The sequence below is a fragment of the Hippoglossus hippoglossus genome, chromosome 15 (assembly GCF_009819705.1).
Source record: "Hippoglossus hippoglossus isolate fHipHip1 chromosome 15, fHipHip1.pri, whole genome shotgun sequence".
In the NCBI taxonomy this organism is placed as follows: domain Eukaryota; kingdom Metazoa; phylum Chordata; class Actinopteri; order Pleuronectiformes; family Pleuronectidae; genus Hippoglossus; species Hippoglossus hippoglossus.
This window is the reverse complement of record NC_047165.1, coordinates 2,309,504-2,328,312: the sequence shown is the minus strand read 5'-3', so window position 1 is coordinate 2,328,312 and position 18,809 is coordinate 2,309,504. Positions and strand designations below refer to the sequence as shown.

The following is an 18,809-nucleotide window of genomic DNA, read 5'->3' as shown; positions in this document are numbered from 1 at the left end:
GATGGATTTATGATATTCTAGAGAGAAACTAAATAAAGCAAATAACTCCTTAAATAAAATGATTTAAAGACATTCACTCGGATGGCAAGGAATCACACAGGAGTATAAAATACAGATCATAAAAAACGATTTCATTGTAAGAACAGTGTGTGTTTTGTTTTTCTCTGTCTCGTGCACCAGTAAACTTGCCTGAATTCAAACAGGGCAGACAGACAAATGGTGCAGCCCTCTACTGGGGAGCAGCTCGCCCACTGCTGTGATGGAGGTTTCACTGTGGGAGGACGATAGATCGCACTGGGCTGCGGACAGTCTCAGATGGGGGGGGGGGGGGGGGTAGAGACGATCCCATCCAACACATCCAGGAAACACTCCACTTTGTTGCAGAGGCTGGTCGGTCGAACAGGTGCACAAATGTATTTCAAATGCAGCTTCAGAACAAATTAAAGAGCTCACACATTATTTATAATTGTTATATTTAATATTTCATGAAAGTATTTTTCAGTTTTGTTTTCAAACCACAACTCGTATATGTCCCTGTGATGACTCAGACTTCAGCTCCCTGACGTGGGGATGACGTTAATTAAGAATCTATCAAATGCAGTTCACTTTATTGATGGATCAGGATAAAGAAGTTAAAATTGTTAGAGGTTTTTACTCTGTGAATTGAATCAAGATTAATAATTAATAATTCCTGGGTTTGCTTCTCGGTGCAGATCAAACCTCCTTGGCAGAGTTTGTTCTAGGTTTATTTAGGAATTTAAAAAAGGTGATGTTCCTCTTGTTGAGCCTGTTTTTGTCATCTGTATCTGCTCAGTATTCATTTCCACTACAATGTTTTATTTTCCGCTTCCTGCTCACGTCTTGAATAATAGATGCTAATTTCATTTTCACTTATTGAACATTGACAGTTTCACCACATTTCCGTCCCAGGGAATGGATGGAACTCTTTTTTTATTTCTGTTCTAAATCAGTAAAATAATCTCTAAAAATGAAATCCGACAACAGAACAGAGTAAAAGAATCTATAATTAAATTTTGAATAGACACTTTAATTCCTGTATTCTCTCTCAGTGAGGCTGCGTTCAATGGATTTGCTGTGTGACTCTGAGCCGTGAGCAGCGGACCTGAACGATGACAAAGACACCGAGCCTGGAGTCTAATGGGACCTGAGAGGAGTCGGGACGGAGCAGTGTCGCCTGCAGTGGGTTTTCAGCTGAAGGATCAAGTGCTTTTAATGACTAAAGTACCTTTCACTGGAGCAGAGGCAGTAGTGAAAGCTCCCCTCCCTCTCTCTCTCTCTCTCTCTCTCTCCCTCTCTCTCCCTCTCTCCCTCTCTCTCTCTCTGTCTCCCTCTCCCTCTTCCATCCCTCCACTCTGCAGAGAGCAGCCACACAGAAAGCAGCCTCGTGCCTCTGCTGTCTTCGCCGTTGGAGCCGGGCGGACGCTGCTGAGCGCTGTGCACCCAGAAGTGAGAAGATTCATCAGGAACCTGGGAAGTGTGAGCGTGTGGAGGAGAAAGAAGAGGAAGAGGAAGAGGAGGAGGAGGAGTGGGATCAGCGAGGAGAGGAGAGGAGAGGCAGCCGGTCTCCCTCCATCACTTGACGGGCTCTTCTGCAGCATCCCTTCAACTTCATCATGGATCTCTGGAGTAAAAAAGTGCGAGGAATTATCCCCCGGCTCGCCCTGGTTCTTCTCTGCTCCTGCGGGGCGACAGGAGGAGGTGAGTGCTGGGAGGTGTTTTTGTTCTGGGAGACAGCAGCGATCTGAGAAGTGGAACTGCTGCTGTTCAGTTTTCATTCATGTCAAATGTTTTGAAAAAGTCTGGCTCACTTGTCTTCTGCAAGGTGCAAGTCTGAAGTTCATGAGCAGCATGTTTGAAAAGCAAGATTTATGCAGAAATATATTTATATGGATTTCTTTTCTGTACTTTATATGCACAGATTTCCTTTAAACCACACGTTAAAGAGTCTGTTGGAGCCAGTGTAGGAAGCATGTTGCTGGAGAAACTGAATTAAAGGCTTATTAGGCAGTTGCCTTTGAGCAAGGCACTCAGAGGCTCAGCAAGCTGCAGAAGTCAGGTTGCAAATTAAAGTTCACAGGAGGAGAAAAACTGTGCACGTCCTTTCTCCAGTCAAATAACAGAGCAGGTTTTTCTTTGTTGACTTGATTTTTCTTTATTCTTTTGTGTTTCATGTTAACTTCTTCATCTTTCCCGTTTGAATTCAGTTTCTCTGATGATTGGTGTGATTTTGCTGCGTCTTGTTTTGTCTTCTTTTCTGGTGCCGTGGTCAGAGGAGGACGAACAAAAGGAGATTCAGTCCGTGGTCTGGATTTCAAATGTATATATTATACATATTGCAGGGCTGTGCAGACGGTGATAACATGTGTCCATGTTGGACTTTGCCGAACGAGTCAGATACGGCTTCACCATAAGCTCCTCTCAGGTGCAGCTAGTCATCCCGAGCTTGAATAAAAACATATGAAACCCAAGCATTGTTTGTAAATGACCCTGAGGGTTTCCTGAGGAGCTGTCAGAACTGCCAACGTTTACAAAAACTTTAATTTCTCAGACAAATAATATTGGTTTAATCATTTGGCTTTCATTGCTAATCATTGTCGTTTTTTTAAATTTCAACAAAGCCGGCAAACTCAAGATTCCCACTTCTTCTTCCTCCTCAATCATGTCTTCTTACCGACCGAGTCTTGGTCCAACAGAACCCTGTCTGGGTCTAAATCTTCCTCATCGTTGTTTTCGTCGATGAAACTTTGCTCTAACCTGCTTCCGTCTTGCTCCCGTCGCTGAGATCGTCAGCCGTCGTCTGAAACGCTACTTTAAAAACTTTCTGCAGCCGAAGAGCGCTAACAAAACGAACCTTTCCCATGATGCAGTTTGCCTTTCCCCGCAAATATTCCAGTGAATCACGGTTAATTTCAGGAGTCACATGTCTTGAAATTGAGATGCACTCGTCAATGAAGTCGATTAGCACAGGTCCCATCATTACAAGCAACTCACCGACGTGTCGATCAGACTCTGACGTGCATGTAGGAGCTGTTTACACGTGCCAGTGGAAACGCAGCTAACACGGCTCAATAAAGTGGGTGATTGAGGATAAATGTTTATGTAGCATGAGACTGATGCTGCATTAAATTGTATTTTGGATCAACGTCCATCCATTATCTATACGGTTCTTCCTTCGGGGCTGCAGGAGTCATTGAATCACCATCTGTGGGCACATTTATTTACCATTTCAGAGAATCAAACCCCACTGAGGGATTCGGTGTGAGCACAGAGGGAACTGAGAAATGGTACATTACCACAGCGGGTCTATATTTCCCTGCACAGGCAACAGCTGCTGGAGACACGCACCAGCACTATAGGCTCTGAAAGAATAGAATAAGAGAGATAAAGATTTGTTGAGCCTGAAGGAAATGGTTTTGGACTCAGCAGAAAGCCAGAGACCGAAACGGAAAGAAAAGACAATGCTGCTGTCTCTCTCAAATCAATAAGTGGTGGTTGAAACCCTTTTCTGTGCCTCTGAGAGCAAACTAACAGTACGTCATCCACTCAGATGCCCGGGCCTCTCTCCACATGTTGTTTGACTTTCTTTTAGTGCCGATGCCACAGGTAGAAGGGCTCTCACCAGCTATTAGTCAAAATGAGCAGAGGACATAAAAACGTTGGGCGAGGGCACAGTGTGCTCAGCTCTGAAGCAGCAGCAGCGCACTGTGTGGTGGCTGGAGAGGTGGTTCTGTGGCAGGTCGGTCGTCTCTGTCCTCACGAAAGACAAAGAGATGTCACTGCACATTAGATCATGTGGAGGTGGAGCTGGATGAGAGCATAGAAGCACTCAGACAATTTAATAAAAGAAAATGCTGGATCAGGACAAACATAAAAAATATGGGAACAGACAATAATGCTGCTCGGTGGGTGGCAACAGAGTTTTTTGGGGCGAATCCAGAAATCCTCTTAGGAAATATTCATCCTCAGAGAAATGTATGAAGTATTTCAGGAGCACTTGTGTACACCTGCTTATTCCTGCAATTAGATTCTGCAGAGAAAGTATAAAAATACAAAACATATCATCTGATTGTGTATAGATTAGACGCCTGTCATGTCCATGCATTTTAAGCTTTTTGCGTGTCTTTCAATGCATGTGTTGTTCATGCAGCTGTGGGTGGGGGTGCAGGGGACTGTTCGGAGTTTAGTGTTAAACGCACAAACAGCAACAAAAAAAACGACGACTTGGCATGTTATCCATTCACCTTTCGGTGGCACCGTGGCTGAATTATTCAACAAGCCGGCCGTGTGGCACCGGTGCAAAGTGCTCACTCGCCACCGCTTGGCCTCTGTAACGTTGTCGCTGTCAGAATGTGGTCTTGTGAGAGCTCGTTAGGGAGCTGACAAACTCCCAACGAGCGTTAACTTAACCAGTGCAGACATGTTGTGTGGTGACGTTACGGTCGTGGGAGAGTGGAGCAGGTGCAGGGAGGAGATGGTTCACGTCTCATTAAGCTGCTGAGGTTAATGCAGCCGGAAGCATTGTTTATTCTAGTTCCTGGTGGTTTCCTTCTGGTTCCTCCTGCTTTCTGTGAAATACATGCTGCTGTTTACATCTGCTCACACACACGCACACACACACACACACACACACACGCACACGCACACGCACACACACACACACACACAGTGGAAGATGCATTAGATTACAGTGAATGTTCTCCGTGTGTCTCCAGTATAGTTGCATAAGTTCCGTGTGTGTGTGTGTGTGTGTGTGTGTGTGTGTGTGTGTGTGTGTGTGTGTGTGTGTGTGTGTGGTCTCAGCTCCTCGTGAGAAAAGAATGAATCAATGAATTATCATTGTTCCATTACTTTTAACATGATCATGCAGTCCTGCAGAAATAAGACGGAGGAGACTATGATGAAATATTGGCGGCAGGATTATTAATGGGTCATAAAAGAACTTAGAAGTTTGTGCTGGACCGTTTTCATCTGCTGGTGTCAGCGCACACGCACACACACACACACACACACACACACACACACACACACACACACACACACACAAAGCTTCACTTGTTGTTCTCCCTTCAGAAGATTATATTCGATGCCGTTCATGCTCATTTGGAGTGAAAATGAAACTCAAAGGATGAATCGGTTCCATCATCATAAGGTTTTAAGATAGTTTGGTTTAGATCTGCTTCCTGTCAATCAAACTGCACAGGATTCTTTATTATGACATGTTTGTTGCCTTCTTTAGATCTTTAAGTTAATCTTGTGTTTTGAATTTCAACCTTCTCCACTGAGAAGAATCATCAACAATCAAAAACCACCAATGGTGAAAACCCATTTTTATAAAAGCATAAAACATGAATAATTCTGGCAATGGAGCTGCAGTTTTGTCTGTGATGACAATTTCCTCCAAAGTATAATTTTGGTAATTTCCAACGAGCTGGATGTTTAGAGAGAAACAAACATGTGCCTGTAATCTCATTAGTCTGGATGAATTATGCATTTCCCTGCAAAATTCCACTGTGGTGTATGATTCATGAGGAACTGGAGTTTGTGACAGCGGAGATGAGAGAAGTGAAAGGAGGCTGAGGGGAAAGCCCCTCTCATATTTCTTCTTTAGTGTCATTTATGAAAATGTGTGCTCACGGAGGAGAAGAAGAAGCCCTGAACGCGACCTGATGAAGTCAGGGCTGCGTCACGGCAGCAGCAGCGGCCGCCGGGGGAAACGCAGAGCCGTCAGTCAGGAATCCAGATTTATTAACCCTGGGACAAGTAGTTAAGTGATAAAACTGACAGAAGCCTGAAGTCCATCCATCTGCGTTTGTGACGCATTGATATTTGCTCAAGGCCGCGCCCCGCTGGAGCCCCGGCTCACTAAACACACACCCATACATCACATGGACCTGTCATCACCTCAGATGACTTGTAGTTTGTTCAGAAATCTGTCAGATTCTGCAGAGGTCAGCGCGCTCTGTCACACACGGAGGTTCCTACGCTGGACTGAATAAAACACGGGTGTTCCTGAGCACGGAGGGAGAATCTCAGTCAGGTCCCACTGCCTGAAGGAGGAGGGAGGAGAAACCACCGGCTTCAAAGTGAGACTGAAAGGACGAAATTGTTATTACTTTAAATTCATGCTCCTCCTAATGGATTCGAGCCAGAGGACAGATGAAGGAGATGATGGTGTTAATGGTGTTAATGGTGAAGAAGATTACGATAACGATGCGGGAGAAGATTGAAAAAGAATATGATGATGTTAATGATTATGATTATGAAGAGGATAATGAAAAGAAGATGAGAGAATGATGATGATGAAGAGTAAGAAGTAGACTGAGGAGATGATGAAGGACAACAGGATGAATATGATGATGATGATTAGGAAGATGAAGGTGAAGATGATGACAAAGACAGAGTACACTCATATGAAGATGTCAGTGATGATGAAGAGCAACAACTCTCCCACTGAAAATAATGAGGATGAAGAAGAAGATGTCGATTAAAAAGATGAGCAGACTTGAAGTTGGTGACGAAGAATGAGATGAAGATATGAGCAAGAGAAAGAAGGCGGTGATGATGATGAGTAAGATGATGGTGAAGAAGAAGACGGTGACAAAAATAAAACTAAATTATAAAGAAAAAGAGATGATAAAGAAGTTTGTCTCAGATGAAGATGTTAATGATAAACGTGATGAAGATATGAACAAGAGAAGGAAGGTCGTGATGATGATGATGAGGATGAAGATCAATTGCTGATTGGCTCTCAGATTAGTCCCTGACTGACTTCTATCTGTGTGTTTTCTCTTCTGATTAATGAACATGTTCCTTCTGTGCTCAGTGTTTATTCTTTTCAACACCACATTTAAATGACTTGTTATTTATTGCCTCTGTCTCGGGTGTAACACGTTCACTCAATGCAGCTGAAGTCGATAAATCTCAACGTTTAGAAGAACAGAGCCCGGATGGTGCTTTTCACAATCCAGCAGGCGACTCTATTATATATTATATGATATTCTGCAGTTGTGGGACTTCTGAGGCGTCTGGAGGAGCATAACTCAACAAGACCTCTACAAACTGGAGCTGTCTCTGCATTTCTTTAAACTGTAAAACCACCAGCTGCTCCTTCTCTCACCATAAACCGCCACCAGGGATAATTAGATCCGATGCGACGTCTCGTAGGTAAATGCAACCGGTGAGAAGAGTGATTGGTATTAAAGACCGTAGCCGGCATTGAACAAACGCAGGAGGAAGATAAAGTCGATGGCAAAACTTTAAGATGCAACAGAGACACGGTGTCTGACGAGCAGCGTAATGACTCAGGTAATGAGGTGGAAGAGAAAACCTGCATTTCCTCTCGTGTTCCTGAAACCTTCTCCCACTGGACCTGGTTTTTCTGGAACATAAATCCGGGTCAGTTATGGACCAGCGGCCGTGAAGCTGTCGGGGATTCAGACAAATCCACGGGTCACAGTTGAGAAACCTCACGTCGCCCCACATCGTGAATATACTAATAATATTGGTGTAAAAACTGCAGATGAAGGCTTACAGCTAGAAGTGCATCGGACCGTAGTTTGACTCTTCATCCAGCAGAGGGCGCTCACTATCAGCTACCAGTAACGTAAGTCAGTAATGTTATGTTGTTTTGCGTGAAAGATGGAGGACGCGAAGAAGTCAATGCGACCAATGACAGCAAAGCATCTGAGAGCCGGTGCAAGGAAGTGTTTTGGGCTCAGTGGAGGCGGCGGCAGAGACGAGAAGAAGCAATGAAGGTCCGGTGTTCAACTTCGTCTGATTGTGTGCGTGAATGCACGTCAAGTCAAATTCGTTAAAACTCGATTTTAGGGGGGAAATGACCTACTGTAGATACCTGATCGCCCCCTGCTGGCTGGCTGCAGTATGGGTAATAAACCCTGCCTCCTCCATGTTAGCGGGCTGGTATAGCAAATAGGTCGTTCTTATCACACTGATGTTTGTTCAAGTGTTGGGTTAGGGTTAGGGGTTCAAATGTTTCTGATAAGTTCGTGATTGACAGCGGAGACTGACTCGCGATAGGAAAACAGACTCTGGTTTCAAATGACGTCCACAGCACAAGATGGCCGCCCCCGTATCCGAGATATTTTGGCTTCATTTTTTCCTGTTTCGTTCACACTGAGTGCAAACATTACAATATAAAAAAAATCTGTCAGAGCTACAAATCCATCCACTGAGATAATTTAGAATCAAAACTCCCCTTGCATCCTGCAATATTAAGAAAAATACTAAATAATTCTTCATATGATGAATATAAGAATCCCCATGACAACAGTGATGACACACAGATCTTTGTGGTCGAGGGGGTGCAGTTGAAGTTCAAGTTAAATATGAATAAAACTTTGAGTTGTGTTATGAAACGTCTCGCACGGACTGAACCGTCCTTCATGACTATTTGAAGTGAAACGTCTGCGTCATCGTCGTCACATCTGTGTGAATTTCTTGTTGCTCAACAGAAGCTAATGTTGTGAAATATGCATCAGCAGAGCTTTGCATATTTATCAAAGTGTTGAGCTGAGCATAAAACAAACTGCAACGCAAACCACGACCAGAATCTAACACAACAGCTGACACGGTGGTAAAGATATCAGGTTTGGAGCAGTGTCGTGATTTCTAATGAACATCGTCACATGAGTTGCTCTCGTTTCACAACATGGAAGCAAATTTAAATGTTTGTGTTTTCATCGGCAGGATTAAACAAAAACTACTCAACCGATTTCCATTTTGCAGGGGGGGGGGGGGGGGTGCATGACAGAAGGAAGATCCCATTCACTTTCACTGTCTTTAACAATTGCAAGATTTCCACATTTTAGTTGATTCCTCGGGGAATAATTCATGGATCTTTTAAGGGGACTGATATTTCTGAATGTGAATCATTTGGTGCAGATCCAAATAAAAGTCCGGATCTAGTTTCCCTGGCGGAGGCATCCACTCTACTGGGAACCATTCTAGTGGAGAACGTGCTCCCAGGTTGTAGGGAACACTGGACTTTGAGAAAGACCTGTACTTTAAAGAAATCAGCAGGTTAAGCTCTAATCGTCTGTCCTTGATAAAGAAAGAGCAGGTTCAGTTTGCTCTTTGTCAGCAGGCCACTTCTGAAACGTGTTTGTGTGGGATACTGAAAGTCTGCCAGCGCTGGAAGTGCTGATCAGTAGCTTCACGCTGATCTATTAGAATAACTGTTTGGTAAATCAATAGAATAAGAAAGCAGAGGGAGAAGCTGCTCGTCTGCGCAGGAACTTCTCAACAGGCGATTGTGTGTTAAGGTTTCCTGTGAAGCGAAGTCATCCTGAAGTGTGACTGCAGCTGAAACGCTCACATGTCACTGACCTACACACACACACACACACACACACACACACACACACACACACACTGATGTTTATGTATAATTCAGTCACTGTAGTAACAGCGAATGGTGAATAAGTGAACAAAAACCTGGTTTGTACAAAGACCAGATGGCGTCAGGATGGAAGCAGCACGAGAACAGAGGTGCAGTCGTCTCCGTGTTGTTGATTTCTTCTTCTGCTGCTGCTGCTGCTGCAGTGTGAGCATGAAATCATTTGCCACCTGTTGTTAAACTCAGTTTTGAAATATGATTTTCCTTGTTCTTGCTGGACACTGTTTGATTCGAGTGAATGAAAGAGCCCGGAGCCTTTTTCACGTCTTTGTTCGAGTCCACTGCTGCGACGAATCATCATATGTTTGGTCATTAACCAGCAGCAACCAGCTGTTTTGAAGACGTCCTAACAAATAATGCAGCGGACTCGACGTTTGAATGATTTAAATGTCTTTCAGATGATGAATATTTATGAATGTCCAGAAAGTTCTTCCACTAAAGCACCAACTCATTCTCACTCATTTTGTTCTGTTTATTCCAACATGGAAAATGTCACATTCAAGGGCACAGTGTTAATTGTGTTTCTCCTGCCAGGTCGGTGATTAAAAAAAAGTCTGTGACTTTCTCTTCATGAGCCAGATCCTCTAACCTTTCCAGCTCTGCAGCCACGGGGGCTTCACTCTTCTGCCTGTGCAGAAAGGGATGAAAGTTGGACCTGGCACATCGTGACAGAGCAGAATGTGGAACAGAGCTGAGCGATCTGAGCAGAAATACACAAGCAGCGTTTCAAATTTTAGTGTTTGATAACTAACGGTATAGACATATGATTCCTAATTGTTTTCTGTACGATGATAAACACGTGGTTTGTATATAGAGTTGACGGGAAGCAGCTGAAGTCTCACAGAGTTCACAGCCGTGTCAACACTGACCTGGAAGCTTGTTCCACTCCTCCATAAGGGCTTGAGTGTCAGATGTGTTCTGTCTGTGGTTCTCGCTCCCTGACACGTCGATCCACAGACGCTCAACGGGCGCGTACGCAGGTCAAGACAGGACAGAGACGTGTTTACCTGTTTCAGGTGAAGATGGCTGCGGTGAAAAGGGTCAATTAGCTGAGTTTTCCCACTACTCACTACTCTCTCCTGTATTCTGGCTATTTCTATAATAAAACAAACGGTTCAGTGTTGATGGCAGTAAACAGCTTGACGAGGCGTTTCTAAAGGGTCAAATAGTTGTGAAAACAGTTGTGGGGAATGGAGCACTCTTGACCTCCTGCCCGATACTTAAACGTGAATCCATAATCTAGTGGAGGAGTCGGAAACAGAAACGTCTCACAGCTTGTGCTCTCTCCGAGCTGCTGCTGATGTTTCAATGCCCTTGTCCTACATTAAACATGGGTGAGGTGGTGAGTTCGCTCTCAGTGGGACGTGCATCAGTGAACACGAGAGCAGCTCCGTGGAGTCTCTACTTCCCCCTGGTGACTTCCTACACGGTGCGTGGACACTTAGGAAGTTAAGATTCTCCAGCGTCCACCGGGTCAGGGCCTCCGACCAGGAGAGGACACCACAGAGCTCTGTGGATTTATAATCTGTGCACCTCACAGGGACGTGATCAGGACCTTGAGCTTGTCTCTGTCTTTGTTTCTGTTTCTCTGTGATCCAGTGTTTAGTCTGTGATCTTCCCATATGCATTTCAGATTATATCCATTTTGATTCATTTATTCTATGTGTACTTTTATTCATTTGTGTCAAAATATGATGTCCCCACTGTTCATCTTTCACAAGCAGCCATAACTTCAGGTTTATCGTCTGTATGTGGCTCGTTTATCTGGAGAACCATTCGTCTTATCAGTATAGTGAAGGGCCCAAGGAAGTGCAGTGTTGAATCTGGTGAGATTTGGAACTTCATTATGTATATTAATATTCCTAAAGCTTTAATTTAGAGATAATCCTGATCATGAAAAATCTATTTTCATGTGATATTTTAAAATGAATGAATTACCTCCTAGATGCATGAAATACTTCATATTTCTCATTCTTTGACTTGACAGGTGAATAGTTCTTAGCTTTTGTAAAATAAAATGTTGCAACTGTCATTTCAAATTACTTGAAACCAACATAAAAACTAAATATACACTGAATCCCTTGTGAACATATACATACTGTACATTTTGCACAAACTGTACATCGAGCTGCCAATTTCTGACTAGACAAGTTTCCGAAGTTCCAGACTAGAGTCAGAAAAAACATAAATGTCAGGTACGTTGATGACTGACAGGTGATGGGTTGAAAACATTGTTTTCCAGCTTCCATTTCCTGAACCTGAGACAGACGACTGCTTCTTTCTCCGGAGAGGGAGGCTCGCTGGGAGGGAGGGAGACAGGTCACAGCCCAAAGCACAGACCAGTCTGATGCAATGAGGTTTAATAAACGACACCACGTCAAATGAGCGACACGTTAATGTCAGACGACCGATGTCTCCAAAAACCATCAATCAAAGCATCAGTTGTCTTTCTGTTTTTCTCCGAATCAATTACGTAAAGGGCATTTGGAAAGTTAACGAAAGTGGAAAACAACAAATCCTGGATCCATCCCTTGGGTCATACCCCAACTCTAGAAACCGGTGGAGTATTTGTAATCGTGCTGAGAGACCGACCAAGCGGCCGTAATGAAAACAGAATCTCCTCGGCGGTGGTAATTAGCACCGACATCTCAGGCTAAGCGAGTTACTTTGTCCATGTGCTTTACAACAATGTGAGGAAGTGAACTTCAGTGCGAGATGTGTGCTGCTCATATTCTCCTGAGAGTGCAGAGACCTCGAGGAGGGGGGAGGCAACATTCACGGCTTAATTATTGTTTTTCCACCCATGGCGGCGCTTCCGCTGCTTTCATGATCTTAATTACAGATCGTGGTATTATTATTTTTATTATTTGCTTTCATTTCTTCATGCAGCTCCTGGAAGTGCTCTGGTCTTTTCCTCTGAGGCGACTCTGGACGTCGTCCAAATACCAAGAATGTAAATGTACAGCACATGCACTATTTATGCTGCTCCCTCGCTCTCCTTCTCTTTTATCCGTATATATTTAAACTTTCATGGCTGAATCCAGCAGGGAAAAGGGAATAATTCATAACATACACACACATGAAACCGCCCGTCACATTAGCAGAACAAATATACAACGTGAGGTTTTGGTTCTTCTTGTTATAAAATGTAAAGTGAGGTTTGCTGTTTGAGGATGAAGGTTCATGTTCGAGGGCACAAACAGACCTCGGCGTCCACATCGTGCTCAGCCTCCGCTTCATTCCATCGTGAATTCCGCGGAGACGCCACAATTTCAGCGACATAATCAAGTGGCTCCTGTTGATTGAGTGACAGACGAATGAGAGTGCACAAGAGAAGCTTGCTGTGCTGGATGGATGATGTTGCATGGATGTGCACTGAGAAAACCTGCAGAGCTTTGAATGTGAGAGCGGGTGGGAAAGAGAATATCTCTGTTTGGGCCGAAGGCGAATGGGCTGACATCCCATAAGCAGCCGTAACACTGAGTCCTGTGTGTGCCTCTGAAAGGCTTCTGCAGAATGTTGAATAGGAAAATATTCAGGATTCAGGCGCCGCCATCTTGCACTGGTGATGTCATGTGACGCTGTGTAGTAGTGATGCTGACGCTCTGCCAATCGCAGACTTAGCTGTCAATCACCCCTGTTTTCAAAGCATCAAATTTATTTAAAACCAGATTAGAAAATTACTAAACTAACTTAATCTAATATTTAACATAATCTTCACTTCTTCTTTACGTAATCTTTAATAATAATTCATGTTTTCCTTTTTATAGCCTGAAATTGACTATTTAAGGCTGACCCTGCTATGTAAACTTTAAAAGAAGCGACACATATTTCTTAGTCCATCTATGATTATTTATACATTGATAGTATTCAAGATTTTTGTAGAGACGACAATGAACAGTCAGATCAAATTCCCATGAAAAATTCTCTGTGTAAGTTCCTTTAATGTTTAGAAATCCAATATCAAAGCACTCGGGGTCCACGTCTGATGAAATCTCAACCAAACAAAGCAAAGATATTAATTTCATTTCACAGAGTGTCTTATCTCTGGAGTACACGAGGCTCTGAGAGAAACACGAGCCAAACCTCGTCTTCCTCTTTTCAACAAACCACACGCACCAATGCAAAGTTCAAATGTTTTCATAATACATTTACAAAAGCAAAGGAAATGTGCAGTTTGCCTTAGATATTGATGATTTTAACATTGAAATCGAAGAGAGCATTGTGATTGTGAGACAACTGAACAACAACAACAACAACCAACATCTGTTTGTCTGTGATTGACAGATGTGTGTCACAGTTCGCTGGTGTCCAATCTGCTCCCATCGTCCTTCAGGAGCTCCTCGCTTCTGTCTGCCAGCCACGGACCAGGCTTCGCGAAGCTGAACCGGAGAGAGGGTGAGTGTCAACGACCGTCACACACTCTCATTAATGATGCTCAACACAAACCAGCTTATACATGTATCACAGCAGGGGGGGCTCTGCCTCAACTGTTCTACCAGGACATGTGATTAGTCTGCTTTTCAGCTGGCAATGGCAAATTGTGTTGATATTATAAAGGCAACACATTTCACACAACGTCATTTTGCTCATTAAATTTATAAATACATTGGTGGAATATATTGCCAACAGCTCTGGACAGTGTTGAACTTCTTACTGCTGCGAAGAGCAATTAAACGCACGATGCTTTTTATATGAACACGGTGAAATGACAGGGAACAGTTGACAGGAATAAGGAGGCTACTTGCCAACAGGTTGCTATAGGGATGAGTTTCTGTGTGTTTGTTTTTGGAATCATTTTTTTAAAGTCAGGTGGATATTATTCTTTTGCTTTACTTGGAGACGACCTTTACCAGCTGTACTCTCCATATTTATAGATATAGAAGTTCATGTTCACACAATCTGAGCTTCACAAACCAACCAGGGCACCGCAGATGCTTCACTATGGAGTGTAGAGTTCTGCACATGTGTCTCCTGTGAACCTCAGGATGCTGAAGTGCAATACTTTGTTTGAAGAGTTCATACTGACAGTCAGGTTTAGCATTTTTGGGAAATTGGAAATTAAAAAATGAGATTGCGATGCACCAGTAGCTCAACTGGATGTTTTCAACCCTGACCAGTGGCTTATTGGTTTGTTTGTTTGTTTGGTTGTTAGCAGAATTACGCTAAAACTACTCAACGGACGCCAAGGAAGGAGCCATTAAATCCTGGGTTCGATCCAGGAGCTTTAGTTGACTTTCTTTATTGAAGCGTTTTATTGATTTTTGTTTAAATTTTTCACCTATTTCCCAGGTAATAATTCATGGATCTTAATGAAAAGAATCTGGCACATTAGGGAACTGGTATCTATGACTGTTTGTGCAGGTGGTTTAAAACTAAGGCGACTGTTCGGCCTTGTTGGAGGTTTGTGTTGTTGCCATTCTTCTTTCCTAAAACTGCGCAGGTTTGAATCCAGCCTGCGCCCGTTGCTTCATGTCATCTCCCCCCCGCTTTCCCTGTTTCTTTCCACTGTCGCTGTCAGAAAATAGATAAAGGCAAGGAAAGCAAAAGGATTAGCGCGACATCATAGTGTTTGACGGATCATCAAGCAGCTGGGTGTTTCTGCTGGTAAGAAACAATCCCTCCGGCCTGTTACATGTCAGCGGAGCCTCGGTGTGATCTCTCAGCTCCTCCCTGTCTCCCTCAGCACTACTCCCCAGTATCCACATATAAAATTTAGCAGCTTCTCATCAATAAATAATCGCAGCGTTCATGTCCTCTGTTCTTGTGGCTGCTTTTTTGTTCTCATATCTCGGATGTTTTCACCGGTTGTGCAGAGAAAGGATGCTGCTTCTGGTCCGATGGACCCGTGATTCGCTTCCATGCAGGACACATGGCACACAACCTCAAACACGAATGGCGGTTTGATTCAGACCAACTCGTACACGTCTCATAGGGGAAATGATTAAATTAGCAAACAAAGCAAGAGGAGAGAACCTTTTGTTTTCGTTTTGCTTTGGGTTTAAGTGAGTTAGCTGCTTTTAAACATGCACTGAACTGCAGATAATCTCCTGGAATCATCAGGAGGGGCTGAACGTGAGAGTCTAAATGTCTAAAACGCTCAGGATTAAAAACGACGACACAAAGACGTCAAAGAAGACGTCAACTCGGACAGACAACGAGATTCCAGAACTTTTGCTGATTGGCACTGACGCGAAGGGGTTGATGTGCTGGGAACAAATTACCCATTTAGCTAAATAATCACAAAAATAAGTCACAAGTAAGTTTAGAAAGTATATAAACTTGTGTGCTGGTACAGTGACGGTGTGAGAAAAGAGTTGTGGTGTGAGGAGACGACATCCCACCTGAGGCAGAGAAGCACTGCGGCGTCCTTGTCTGCGACAGAACTGAGGATGTGAGTGATTCTCTCCACCTGGGAGGCGGCGGGAAGCGCAGCCCACAAGTTGATGTTTCCTCGGTGCGTTTGATGGCGAAAGCTGTGAGCAGGCTCACCCGCTGTGCTCCCTCACTGCAGTCAGCTCCCCGCGTGTGTTTACCGATCGCAGTTTGATCGGCGTAAAAGAGGAATCAGAGGCTTCTGAAGAAAGATCAGATGCATGTGAATGATAAAAAGTTTCTCTTGTACAGCTAAAGCAGAGAAATGAGATAAAGAGATGAAACAAGATGTGATTCTGATGTTGTTCTGGCTCACAAACAAAGAAAAGGTGATTGTAAATTAAAACAAATTATTCCTCTGCCAGAAAACTATTCATTCATTTAGCTCACATGTAACTTACTGGGTTTATCTTTTATAGAAATTCATTGTTGTGACGCACTTCGAGCTGCGTTTCATATGAAAAGTGCTGTATAAATAAAGTTCATTACTATTAATATGTATACAAACATGCAGCTGATTTGCATGCAGAGTGTCCCCCCCCCCTCTGAGATGAAACGTGAATGCTCCCTGAAACACAACCTGACTCTGCTTCATATCCGTGAAGCTTCAGGTCTTGAACTCATCAGGAGCCTTGTCAATAATTCCTTGTTAACAATAAAACCCTCACAGGTTACAACTGCCTTATTAATCCTCTGCCTGAGATTGGAACTGAATTAGATTTGAAGTAGACTGCTCAATAAATCCAATTTGAAAAGCAACCGCACACACACACACACACACACACACACACACACACACACACACACACAGTTCAGGAGGAAACCACAATATAACGAAACGCTTCATTGATGGAAAGAAACTGCTTTAATTACTGAGTCCCAGCTGTTCTTTGTAGAAATCAAACCCCCGCTCATTTATGCCTCTTCCAGCTGCTGCTAATGCTCCTCATCCTCTGCGCTCGTTCTCAGAGGAGCCTCTTCATTCAGAGTTAATTTGCAAACAAAATGAGCAGAGACGGGCGCAGCACAACACGCCGCTGTGTTTGAGAGACGCATCGAGAGGTTATTTCTTCCTCCACACGCGCACTCTGCAGTAAAGTCTTCAGCCCGTGCTCCATTAGCCTGTGCGTCAATGTACAGGAGCTTTGTGAAGAATGCAAATTCATAGAGTGGAGGTCGGGGACGTACTCCATTAAAAATGCATTACTCATTAAGAGCTTATCAAACACAAGATGCATGTTTCTCTTCCTCTGTCAAAGCTGCGTTTAAACAATTTATGTGCTTTTAACAGCGATGGCGCTCAGTGGAGCAAATACTTATAGTTACACCTCATGAAACCACATTTAGATTCACTAGATCTGGATTTTTGATCTGGATCTGCACACTCAAAGATATTTTTTATCAAGATCCTTTAATTATTCTCCGGTAAATCAATGAAAATGTTGAAAAACCTCTCACAATGTTTAGGAAAGTGAGAAAGTATGATCCTGGCTTCGCCCCCTGATCCAGATTGGCACCAAAATGTTATAGATTCCTCCCTGACCCGTATCACAACCTTTTTTAATCTGTACAGCAGTTTCTACATTAATCATTATATTATAATACATTAATTAAACTGACAAACAAACGCTGTTAATTATCTGAATGGAGGAGGCCGCTGAAAGTCGAGCCGTGAATAAATAAAAACTGCTCCCCACTATAAAACGCTTATCAAGCAGAAATAAACCATCGACCGCAAAGCCAAAGCAGTAATTAAGTGCAGATACTGTCACACTCACTCTTGTGCACATTTCCCGCCTGTTGGCAATTTCCTTGATGAATGAAATCCCTACACAGCGTCATATTCTCCTGGTGCTTAATGAACATGTTTCTGTTCTATAATGGAGTTTTAAATGCAGCGCGCGGGGGAATATCTATATCAATTTGTCCGTTTTAACGTGGTGATGCCGACAGAACGTGTCCGTCTGTCTCTCGTCTTCCTTCCGGTCAGAATAGCGGCGTGTTCCTGACGGACACTTTGTTAGTGACCTGCTGCTCGTGGCCACCTCGTGTGTTTACAGGCTTAGAGCTGCGTCTCCAGTTGATATCAGAGACCTCTCGATTTACCTGCTTCTAACTTCTGAAAATGTGCAGAAGACATTGCATCACATTTTCCTGCGGGGGGGGGGCAGATTTGGGTGAGATTGGGTTCAGAAAGCTCATCTCTACATGTGCTGTAGTAACAAGAGTGATTTTCTGCGTTGTTCTTCTCGGTGGAAACGTTGAAACTTCTCGCTCCTGTTGAGAAGAAACTGAGGCAAAAAACCACCAAAGTGATTTTCATATAACTTTTTTCTTTTTTCCTGAGGGTCGTTTCTCAGCCTCCGCTGATACCGAGTGACTCAAACTGGCAGCGAGCCCGGATTTAAAAGTTCGTTTTTTTTTAAAAAGGGAGACGTATATTTTGAATTTCTAATCTCTGGTTGTCAGCAAAAAAAGAAATTGCTGCGACAAAATGGTGACACTGATTACAGTCTGTGGTTGTACTTATTAATTAGATATGTCCTCGGAGTCAGAAGTGAGCAATCGTCTAAAATTAAACACACATCTCAGCTGCTGTGTTATCAGTGTGAATTATGGGCTGTTATAACTCATTGCTATCATAACGATACTCCTATCTGTGTGATGACCAATTACATCCTTCTGCAGCAGGCGTGTTCCCAGCTTGTTTCTCCCAGTGCCCAGGACTCAAGATAACAGCGGCACTGATACGCGTCCAGGAGGAGACGGTGGTGGTGGTGGTGAAGAGGTGCACCATGGGGGAAATGGTTGGAGATCATCATTCAAACCATGGACTGTAAATAAAGACGGACGACATGTTTCTACAATCTCCCATTGGGGTGGAGCCTCAGAACCAAGGTCCCACTGGTTCAGACTCTCGACCATTCAGGACATTTCCCCCTGTTTTCATAGCATCAAATGACAAATGAAAACCAACTCTTTAGCATGGCCCCAGTTC

The 18,809-nt window shown here is 43.5% G+C and overlaps 1 protein-coding gene across 1 annotated transcript in view; it reads left to right on the top strand.

The window, feature by feature from the left end:
* Positions 1-1,386: 1,386 nt before the first annotated feature.
* Positions 1,387-18,809, top strand: part of LOC117775788 (contactin-associated protein-like 4) — a 50,087-nt gene continuing 32,664 nt past the window's right edge. Inside the window, exons 1-2 of the mRNA XM_034609225.1 lie at positions 1,387-1,719; positions 13,724-13,834. Of these exons, the coding sequence (XP_034465116.1) occupies positions 1,635-1,719; positions 13,724-13,834 (196 nt within the window). The 5' untranslated portion in view covers positions 1,387-1,634. The remainder of the gene's footprint in view (positions 1,720-13,723; positions 13,835-18,809) is intronic.